At 35.6% G+C, this 12,139-nt stretch overlaps 1 protein-coding gene across 2 annotated transcripts in view; it reads right to left on the bottom strand.

The window, feature by feature from the left end:
• The window catches only part of Ablim3 (actin binding LIM protein family member 3), a 110,677-nt gene that overhangs the window by 63,143 nt on the left and 35,395 nt on the right, over positions 1-12,139 (bottom strand). For both annotated transcript variants that reach the window (XM_077801062.1, XM_026384332.2), the window contains one exon: positions 10,364-10,501. In XM_077801062.1, the coding sequence (XP_077657188.1) occupies positions 10,364-10,501 (138 nt within the window). The remainder of the gene's footprint in view (positions 1-10,363; positions 10,502-12,139) is intronic.

Below are 12,139 nucleotides of genomic sequence, written 5' to 3'. Positions count from 1 at the left end.
TTTCTATATTTATTCTGTATCCAGTACACTTGATAAGCTCTTTATTGATTTTCTTTTTGGCATTAGTATTTAGTACATCTCTAAAATATTAGGACTCTTCCCAAAAACTAACTACAATAACCTAAAATCATTAAAAATAATATCTTTTTTTTTCTTTTGCATAGAGACCTAACCAAGGTCCACATATTGCATGGCTGATATGCCTCTTAGGCATCCTTTAATTGACATGCTCTTTTACCTCTTATTTCCTCTTTGCAATGTACTTATTGCAGAAACTGGGTCATATCTCCTCTAAAAATTTCTCACAGTTTGGATTTTGCTGATTGTGTCCCAGTGGTGTTGATGAACTTGTTCCCCTTTCTCCGTGTTTCCTGTAAATTGGTAGTTATGTCTAGAAATCTGAACTAAGATTCAGGTCTGTTTTTAGCAACACTAATATTTGCTGTTGTATATTTCTATAATTTAGGGGTAGTGGTGATTCATAGGAATGGCAGCTATTGATTACTACCTTGATGCATCATTTTCTTACAGGTTTGCAAAATTAAGGTGTTCTAATTATTTAATTTTTCTTTTACTTGGTAAAATATTTCCTTGGAAAATTTCCTTCATCAACCCTTTGCTTACATCTAAGTACATTTTGTACAAGGTACAACAACTGTTTGATTTTTCTTGACCTACAGAATTTGTTTCAGAATAATTACTAAAAAATTTTTGTTTTAATTAGTTATACATACAGTAGACTGCATTTATGCATTTTGATATATCATACATAGATGGGATATAATTTTCTCATTTTTCTGAGTGTACATTTTGTGGAATCACACTGGTCATACAGTTACATATATACATAAAGCAAATGTCTGTTTTGTTCTACACATCCTTCCTATCCCCACATCCTCTCTCCTTCCCTCCCTTCATTTCCCTCCACCTAATCTAAGGTAGCGCTATTCTTCCCTAGTTCCCCCCACCATATTTTGAATTAGCATCTGCATATTAGAGAAATCATCCGGCCTTTGGTTTTTCAGGATTGGCTTATTTTGTTTAGCATGATATTCTCCAACTCCATCCATTTAGTGGCAAATGCCATAATTTCATTCTTCTTTAAAGCTGAGTAATATTCCACTGAATGTATATATACCACATTTTCTTTATCCATTCATTTATTGAAGGACACCTAGGTTGCTTCCATAGTTTAGGTATTGTGAATTGACCTGCTATAAACATTGACATGGCTGCATCACTGTAGTATGCTGATTTTTAAGTCCTTGGGTATGAACTGAGGAGTGGGATAGCAAGGTCAAATTGTGGTTCCATTCCCAGATTTCTAAGGAATCTCCATACTGCTTTCCATATTGGTTGCACCAATTTGCAGTCCCACCAGCAATGTATGAGTATAACTTTTCCCCCACATCCTCTCCAACACTTATTGTTGTTTGTCTTCATAATAGCTGCCATTCTGACTGGAAAGAGATGGTATCTTAGAGTAGTTTTGATTTGCATTTCTCTGATTGCTAGAGATGATGAGCATTTTTTCATGTATTTGTTGATTGATTGTATATTCTCTTCTGAGAAGTGTCTGTTCAGGTCCTTGGCCCATTTGTTGACTGGGTCATTTGTTTTTTCGGTGCTTAGCTTTTTGAGTTCTTTATATACCCTAGAGATTAGTGCTCTGATGTGTGAGGGGTGATTTGCTCCTAGGATTTGCTCCTAGGATGTAGGCTCTCTCTCTATTCACCTCACAGATTGTTTCTTTCAGAATAATTATTTCACTAGCATTATCTAAAGGTTACCAATGGGTTTTTCTCATTATTACAAAGTAATTTTCCTAAGTCATTTGTAGATTATTATGTCTTCTACACAATTATATCATCTAAAATTTATCACAAGTGTGTTTTTTCCTTTCAGACAATGTAAGTTTTATTTCTATATCTTATGGCATTGCTAGGACCCTCAGACCAATGTTGAACCAAAATGTGACAGTGAGCATTGTTCTGATATTAAAAGAATGCTTTTAACATTTTACCATTAAATATGTTTGATGTATTTATTACTTTATTTAGCACCATTCATCAGCTATGACAGCTTTTCCTGGTACTGGGGATTGAACCCTATGGGGTTTTTTACCATGAAGCTACGTTCCATTTAATTTTTTTTTGTACAGGGAACTGAACCCATGGGCACTTTGCTACTGAGATACTACATCCCCAGCCTTTTAAAACTTTTGGGACAGTGTCTTCCTAAGTTGCTGAGGCTGGCTTCACACTTGTCTCAGTCTTAGCCTCCCAAATTGCTGGCTATGACAGACTTATTTGATTCCTCCTGCTTTTAGAAACTCACATAAATAAAGGTACTGATTTTTAAATTTACCTGATACTTTCCTATCTCTGTTAAGATATTCAGATGATTTTACCTCTTGATATCTTTATAAATGTCTTACGCAATTTTCTAATATAGTAGCCAATTTCGCATTTCTGAAATAAACCATGCTTTATCAATTATTTTATATTTTTCACAATTTTCTGGACTTGGATTTTTAACATTTTGTTTGGGTTTTAAAATTCATGCTTGTGAATTATATTGATGTATAATTACCTTTTATTGCTTGTTATTATTCTGTCTCAAAAAAAATGAGTTGGGGAGTAGTTTCTTTCTATCCTCTGAAAGAGTTTCTGAAAGATTTAAATGATTTGATTTTGAATGTCTTAAGAACTTGATTGAAAAGCTATTTTTTTTTTTTTGTAAAGAGGTTTTCTTTGTTTGTTTTGGTACTGGGATTGAACGTACAGATGCTAAACCACTAAGCTATATCCTTAGTCTTTTCTATTTTTTATTTTGTAATTTTGGGACAGAATTTGCTAAGTTGCTTAGGAAATTGCCAAGTTGCTGAGGCTGGTCTTGAATTTGCAATCCTCCTGCCTTGGCATTCCAAATCTATGGGATTTCAGACAAGTGCTACCATGCCTGGCATAGAAGAGTTTTAACTCCTAAAATTCAGTAGTTCAATATCTTGGATGGTTTTAGGACTACTTAGGTTTTAAAATTTCCTTTTGGGTAAGTTTTGGTAAGTTATGCCTTATGAATAATTGATGTTATCTAAGTTTTAAAATTTATTATTCTAAAATTGTTCATAATATTTCCTATTATGACTTTAATTTTAATAGTAACTACAGTTAGGTCCCTATTTTCTTTTTAAGATTGCTCAATTGTACGTTTTCTTGTTACTTGAATAGTTTTGCCAGAATTTTGTCTATTTTAATTGTTTCTTTAAAGAACCAACTTTTGGCATTCTTAATCTTGCTCATTGTGTCTTTTCTTTGATTAATGTTTATCATTTCCTTCTGTCTATTTTCCTTGGATTCAGTCTGCTTTTCAACCCTTTAGAGTTCAATACTAAGTTCATTGATTTTTAAACTTCTATTCTATTGTGATTTTTTTTTTTGTACCAGGATTGAACCTAGGGGTGCTTAACCTCTGAGCAGTATCCCCAGTCCTTTTTATGTTTATTTTTATTTTGAGACAGGGTCTCACTAAGTTGCTGAGGCTGGCTTTGAACTTGAGCTACCGGGATTACTGATGTGCACCAAAATGACCAGCTCTATTGTGATTTTTTGAGGCTACATATTTTTCTTGGAGTACCACTTTAAGCTACATTTCATAATGCAAAGTTTCCTTCTTTCTCCCTTTTACCTCTCTCCCTCCCTCCTTCCTTCTTTCTTTCCTTCCTTCCTTCTGTCTTTCCTTCCTTCCTTCCTTCCCCTCTCTCTTTCTTTCAGAGCTGGGGATTGAACCTTGGGCCTTGAACATGTGAGGCAAATATTCTACCCCTGAGTTATAGGCTCAGGCCTTCATGATGCAAGTTTCTGATTCATAGTATTTTTGTTATCTCTCTCTTCCAAGTTTCCAATTTTAATTAAGCTTTTGCTAACTATTCCATCTTACATCTTAGCTCTTTTGTCTTGGGGTCATTTTCCTTCTGCTTAGAGGACATACTTTGAAATTTTATTTAGTGAAGATATACTGAAAAACATTCAGTTTTTGCTGTCTGGAAATGTTTTTACTTTGCCTTTGTTCTTTTAACAGTTTTTATGAGATATAATTATATATCATATAACTCAAGAATCTAAAGCATACAAATCAACCTTAGCTAATATAATTGTAATACATTTAGTATTTTTATCACCTCCAAACCGAAAACCTATTAGAAATCACTCTTCATCTTCTTCCACATCCCCAGCCCCGGGTAACCACATCTGCTTTCTGTTTCTACATAGTTGCCTATTTTGAACATTTTAAAAATTCTGAACCCTTTTAAAATATGGAATCATACATCATGTATGATTGTGATGAATTTTGTGATGACTCTTTAAACATGTTTTCAAGGTTCACCCACATTGGAAGATATATTCGTATTTCATTCCTTTTCATTGCTGAACACTATCTGACTGTGTGGATATAACATGCTTATATCTTCATTGGTTGAGAGATATTGGGCTATTTTCCCCTTTTGGTCATTATGAGTAATACTTCTGTGAATGTTCATATGTAAGATTCTGTGTGAACATGGTTTTCCTTTCTTTGAGTATATATCTAGGAGTAAAATTTGGAATTGTTGTGTTTAACCTTTTGAGGAATTGCCAGACTGTTTTCCAAAGTGGCTGCACTGTTTTACATTCTCACCACAGCCTATGAGGGTTCCAATGTGTCCACATCCAAAGCCACACCGTGTATTACCTTTTTGATTACAACCATCCTAATGGATGTTTTCATTTGTTTGATAGCTAATGATATTGAATATTTTTTTCATAGGCTTATTAGATATTTGTATAACTTCTTTGGAGAAATGTATTTGCCAATCCTTTGCCCATTTGAAAACTGAGTTATTTGTCTTTTTATTGTTAAGGGTAAAAGTTCTTTACATAGCTTAGACAGCAGTTCTTTATCAGACAAATAATTTGTAAACAGTTTCTCCCATTTTGTGGGTTATCTTTTCACATTTTTAATGGTTTTTTTTTAAGCAAAAAAGCTTTAAATTTTGATGATGTTTAATTTACCCATTTTTATTTTATTCATGTTGTATCTAAGAAGACATTGCTCAAATCAAGGGACAAAGATTTATTCTCATATTCCTTCTAAGAGTTTTACAGTTTTAGCTCTTATGTTTAAGTTTTTGATCTGTTTTGAGTTCATTTTTATGTATGTGTGAAAAAAAAATCGGATTTCCCTTTTCTGTACCATTTTTTTTTGAAAAAAAACTAGTCTTTCCCTGTGAATTATCTTGGCAACTTTGCTGAAAATTAACTAATTATAAATGTAAAGGTTTATATCTGAACTCTTGGTTCAATTCAATTGATTTATGTCTATCCTTGTGCTACTACCACACTGTATGGTTTACTGGAATCTTATAGCAAGTTTTGAAAGTGAGAAGTATGGGTTCTCAAATTTTGTTTTGCTTGGTTATTCTATGTCCTTTGAAATTCCATATGAATTTTTAGGAACCTTCTGTCAATTTCTGCAAAGAAGTCTTTTGATAGAGATTACATTTGCTATGGACTGAATTATGCCAATCCCAAGACTCAAATGCTGAAGTCCTAACCTCCAATGTGATTATGTTTGGAGATGTAGACTTTGTGATAATTGGGTTCAAATGAGGGTTTGTACCCTTACAACCAGAGAGCTGTCTATCTGTCTTCTTCTCTCTTTGCCAGGCAAAGACAGCAAGATGGTGGCCATCTGCAAGTCAGGAAGAGTATTCACCAGAACCCAACCATAATTTCACCCTAATCATGGACTTCCCAGTTTATAGAAATGTGAGAAGATGGGCTGGGGTGGAGAAAGAAAATGAATTTCTGTTGTTTAAGCCATGCTGTTGTCTATAGTATTTTGTTTTGAGCTGTGACAGCATTAAGTCTATAGATCCCCTTGAAGAGAATAGCTATCTTAACAATATTAAATCTTCTGATTCATGAACATGGGATGACTTTCCACTTGTTTAGGATTTCTTTAATTTTTTATAGTTGTTATAGTGTAAGTTTTGCACCTATTTTGTTAAATTTGTTTCTGTGTTTTTATTTTTTAAAAATCTTTCCATGTTTATTTCTTAAATTAATTAATTACTTAATTATTTTTAGCAGTCATATTAATTCAGAATTTTATTTTCAGGAATTTGAATATCTTGCATCACTTATACCTTAAAATACCATGGTATTGTAAATCAAATTTTTTTTCTCAATTTTATTTTCAGATTGTTCATTGCCAGTGCATAGAAATAACAATTGATGTTGGTATGTTGCTCTTGTGTCTGGAAATCTTGATGAATTTGTCTATTAGTTCTAATAGTTCCTTAGTGTATTCCTTAGGATTTGTTATATACAAGATCATGTCATGCTTTCATTTTTTATTTGGATGCTTTTTACTTCATTTTCTTATCTAATTAACCTAGCATGAAACTTCAGTGTACTGTTAACTAGGGTGGTGAGATCAGACATCCTTGTCCTGTTCTTGATCTTAAAGGGAAACACATTCAGTCTTTCACCATTAAGAATAATATTTATCTGTGTCTTTGCCTTTGTTCTAGAAAGATAGTTTTGCTGAATACATAATCCTACTTTGATAGTTTTTTTCAGAATATTAAATATATTATTCCACCATTTTTTGTTTCCTTGTTGCTATTAAAAGTTAGCTGTCAGCTTATTTACCATTCATATGCAGATGATCTGTCTTTTATCTCTGGCTACCTTTAAGATTATCTCTTTGTTTTTGATGATCTGAGGTTTCTCTCTGATGTGTAGGTGTGTTTCTTTATATTTTCCTGAAAGTTTTTATCATATAGTTCTAATATAATGGTAGAAAATTTCAATAAACCAAGTCTTCAAGGTTCTGGTTCTCTCATTGTTTCTCCTGGTTCACTCTCCATTATGATTTGTATGTTTTTAACTGAGTTACTCATTTTCCTAATAACATTATCTAGGGGAACATTTTAGGAGCCTGGAGTAAAGTTGAGTCTCTTCCAAAAGTATTATTATTTGCTTCTGCCATTTGCCAACCATGTGACTTTCTTTTCAATTCTCTACTTTATTTAAAAAAAATTTCCACCAAATGCACAGCATAAAGATCATCCCTGAATAATGTAGTGGAGAAAGAGTTTTGTACAAGTTTTAGCCCCTTCTATCCTGTGCCAAAATTGGGTCAGGCAAGTTTCTTTTCTGTCTTCTTCTCCAGAGCCAATTTATTTCTCACCCAGCAGACACTAAGAGTAAGATTTCTGTGGGGAAATCTCAGATTTACACTGAGGTCTCCTATTATATTCCCATTTGTCCAGGCTCTAGGATTCTCTTTATCTCCATGATGCATTTAGACATGAAGGTCAAAGCTCAAGGTCTCCAGGTTTCATCAAAACCCATCAGCATGAAACCTTGAACTGGTAGTCACACCAGGATTCCTCCTCTTTTTCTTTTATTTTTAACCTCTGCAGATTGCTTTCTTTCATGCCTGCACAGTATCACATGTTAAAAGAGTAGTAAAAGAAATACATATAATTTTAGAATTTCTAAATGAGGAGGCTGTTTAAGGTAACTCATCTCCTTACTGGTTACTGTTGGAAATTAAATTTCTGTCATTTGTTTTTCCTCTAAACAAGCTGACATGGAAAATATTCAGAAAAAATGATGTTCATCCTCCACCCATAAAATCTCCATGGAAAGAGATTCTACAACTTCCTTGTGGTAAATTCTCACAATGGCCAAATTATTCCCTTCTCTGCATTCACATTCTTGAAATCTGATGCTGCAGATCCTCCCACAAAAGGCAAAGTCTCTTTCTCCATGATCTTGAATCTGGGTTGGCCATTTGACTTGTTTGGCCAAAGGCAGGACATTAACAGTGTGACACAGGCTAAGGCTTGAAAGGTCTGACCTACTAAGCCCACTCTCTTGTTGCACTTTAGAGCTCTGAGATCACTGTAAGAATGAGTCCAAGCCAGCCTCCTCAAGGATGAGAAGCCACATGGAAGCACAAGTCCACTGTGCTTCAGTAACAGGTAAGTAATAGCACTCTCTTAGATTATAATTGGAGAGTCACATCCCATACCTCCTTGTAACAATCTTACTTTGTCCTGCCTTAACTTCTGAGGATGTAAAAGTAGTCCTTTGCCAAGATACTACTAAAGTTCAATTTGGACTAAAGGAGTTTACCAATTATTGGCATAAAATTTAAATTACACCAATGGAAATATATCCCATTCAAGCTTCTATAAATAAATTAGGGAATATAAATGTGTAATTTATTTTCTCAGTGCAGTGGCCAATTAGATCATGACTAAAGAAGTCCAGGATTTTTCTCCATGACGAGGGAAGTCAATCTCAGATCTATGAGATTTTGATTTCCAACAGTAACCAGTAAGGAGATGGGTTACCTTAAATAGCCTCCTCATTTAGAAATTTTAAAAATTATAAGTATTTCTTTTACTACTAATATGAAACAGTTACTGATATGAAAAGATACTGGGGCTTTCATGATAAATTCAACATAAGTCAATTGTGTGAAGTGGCTCCTCAGGAAGTCAATTCATATCAGTCACATTAACAGAAATGTAATCTCATGTGACCATTTCAGATGAGGCCTGATTCGAGGACCTGCAATATATATAGTTCAACACAGGAAGAGCTGGCTACAAATATCTGAAAGGGCAGTCACTGGGAAAATGAAACACAAAGTGTTCTTCAAATTTTACGAGGACAAACCTAGGATCAGCAGGTATGAGTTACAGGTTTCAGCCAAACATTTTCTTTTCTTTTTTTAAAAAATCAAACAATTAATTAATTGTATGTGACAGCAGAATGCATTGCAATTCTTATTACACATATAGAGCACAATTTTTCATGTCTCTGGTTATATACAAAGTATATTCACACCAATTTGTGACTATACATGTACTTTGGATAATAATGATCATCTCACATTTCACCATCATTCATAATCCCATGCCCCCTCCCTTCCCCTCCAACCCCTCTGCCCTGTCTAGAGTTTGTCAATTCCTCCCATGTTCCCTCCCCCTATCCTAATATGAATCAACCTCCTTATATCAAAGAAAACATTCAGCATTTGTTTTTTTGGGATTGGCTAACTTCACTTAGCATTATCTTCTCTAATTCCATCTATTTACCTGCTAATGCCATTTTATTCTCTTTTTTTGCTGAGTAATATTCCATTGTGTATATATGCCACATTTTTTTATTCATTCATCTATTGAAGGGCATCTAGGTTGGTTCTACAGTTTAGCTATTGTGAATTGTGCTGCTATAAGAGACTAACCCACAAAATTACAATTATCTTATATTAGACAAAGGTTCCAAACACACGCATTGGAGAAAGATAGCCTCTTCAACAAATGGTGCTGAGAAAACTGGAAATCCATGTGCCACAAAATGAAATTAAACCCCTATCTCTCACCATGCACAAAACTCAACTCAAAATGGATTAAGGATTTAGGAATACAACCAGAGACCCTGCAATTAATAGAAAAAAAAAGTAGGCCCTAATCTCCATCATGTGGGATTGGGCCCCAACTTCCTTAATAAGACTCCTGTGACGCAAGAATTAAAACCAAACATTTTCTAAACCCCAAATAATCCACGATAAGAATGGCTGGTCTGTGTGCAGGGAGGCCTGGATATGGAGAACAGGAAATGCGGGCAGGAAAGACATTTGTCAGGGACACTGCGGAAGGGCATATTGCCCCTTGGGTCAGAGGACTCCTCTTCCTCTTTCAGCTGAGCCCCTTTGCCTTTTCTGCTTCCATTACCCTTCTTTAGGAACTCTTAAGGAGGCTGAGTCTAGGGTTCTATAATTAGCCATGGATCAGCTGTGCCAATTAGAGCTAACTCAGCATCCTCCTGCTTCCAAATTACAAACCTGACTAAAGTCAAGATGAATCTTCTCCCTTGTTAAACTGACTCTTTAAGGACGGTCATGTTGTCACATAACAGGAGCTCATCGGATCTAGACTGATTGTAGCCAAGATAGCTTTCACTATCATTTGCTCTCAAGCTGACTTACAGGCAGGCACAAGCCAGGCACCCTTTCAGGTGTGTAAGTTAAGCTTGCAGATGGCCTTTCTCCTGGGAGGACACCACTCCTCCAAGGTCACCAGGTTGCCTGACTCTCCACCCAGCACTGCCCTCACTCTTACCTGCTTCACTCCACACTGTCTGAGGGAGGATTCTCATGAGAACAGGCTGAGAGAAAGACTCTTCAGGCCTTTATAGATCCCAACTGCCTGCATTTGTTCTTCCTGTCCCTGGGGCACGTTCTGGCAGAGAGCATGACCAGGAGTCTGAGCAGGGAGCTGGGAAATGGGGCCTCCTACCTTGACAGGTGAAGCATCGGATGTGGAAGTGGTTGTTGTGGACCCGAACAACTTCTCCTTTGCAGGTGTCTCCGCATCGGTAGCACTGGATGACATTGGAGCCGCCCCGGGGATTGTAAGGATTCTGCTGATAAGGAACTGTGGGAAGAAACGAGAGGTTAATTCTTCAAAAAATAGAAACATGAAACTTCCATAAGACATTATCATAATTTAACTGGAAGAAAAAGCAGAAAGGGTAGACATGACTAGCTGTCCTCCACCCCAATCCATCATCCTAGTGAGTGTGCCAAGCTCAACAGCACTGAGTTGCACTAGGATGTGAGACCATAAACCTTCGTAAGTAGGCAAAGACTTAGGAGTGAGCATAACTTTTCCTTGCAGTAGAGGAAGCCAAATTCTGGAATAGAAAATAAACAAATAAATAAAAGGAAAACCAGAGTAGAGTCATGTGCTGTGTAACCATGTTGCAGTCAATGTCAGATAGATGATGCTGGTTTCAGGACATCAGAATGGAACTGAAAATTTCCTACTGCCTGATGGTGTTGTAGCTGTCGTAATACCCTAGTGCAATACGTTAGTCATGTATTTGTGGTGATGTTGGTGTAGCAAACCTGCTGCATTGCTAGTCCTACAAAAGTATAGCCCAATAGAATTACGTACAGTACCTATTACTTGACAATGATAACGTATGAATGTGTTACTGGTTTATGTATTTGCTATTGCTATACTTTTTATCGCTGTATTATAGTTGTACATAATAAGAGGTTTCATTGTTACATATTTGTACATGCATATAACACAATTTGGTTAATTTCATACCCTAGTACTTCCTCTTTCCCTCCCCTCCTCTCTTTCCCTAATTCCATTTCTATTCTACTAGTTTCCCTTCTATTTTCATGAGACACCTCTTTTTTTTTTCCCCCTTTAGCTTCCACATATAAGAGAAAATATATGACCCTTGACTTTCTGAGTCTGGCTTATTTCACTTAAGATAATGTTTTCAAGTTCCATCCATTTTCCTGAAAATAATTTTGTTCTCTTTTACAGCTGAATAAGACTCCATTGTATATTTATACCACATTTTCTTTATTCATTCATTTGTTGATGGACACAAATGTTAGTTCCATAATCTGGCTATTGTGAATTGTGTTGCTGTAAACATGGATGTGCATATATCACTATGGCATCATGACTTTAATTCTCTACGATCAATACCAAGGAGTGGGATAGTTGTGTCATATTATTCTATCCTTATTATTTTTAGAGTGAGATCCTTCTACTTAAAAAGAAAAAACTTTACTATAAAACAGTATGCTAGTAACAGTATAATACATCTTATGTTTATCATGTTCCTTGATTGTATCAAGAGGCCAGGCCAAGTGATTGGCCTACATCATCCTGATTTGTGAAGGTACATGCTATGAGGTTTGTGCAATCACAAAATCATCTAAAATGTATTTCTCAGAACCTATCCCCATGATTAAGTTATGGATAGTTGTATTTCAAAGTCAATCATTCAGTAACTCAATTTCTTGGGTGACCTCTGGATCAAAATTGTGTTCCAAACTTGTCAAGGGGAATTTGGGTCCTGAAAAATCACTCTTGAGTCTCAAAGAAATGGTGATGGCCCTGGCTCCATCTGGCCTTTGAGTTAATCAAGTTATAGCCCCTCTCTGGGCCTCAGTTTTCACATGTATAAAATGAAGGTGGTTGGTCAATGGTAGCACAGAGTTTCTATACAGAAGGCCTGAAGGGAGGCATCCTGGCTGGAAAGGG

This window comes from Urocitellus parryii, chromosome 1, assembly GCF_045843805.1.
Source record: "Urocitellus parryii isolate mUroPar1 chromosome 1, mUroPar1.hap1, whole genome shotgun sequence".
Classification (NCBI taxonomy): Eukaryota; Metazoa; Chordata; class Mammalia; order Rodentia; family Sciuridae; genus Urocitellus; species Urocitellus parryii.
The sequence above is the reverse complement of the archived record's forward strand: the minus strand, read 5'-3'. Positions and strand labels throughout refer to the sequence as shown.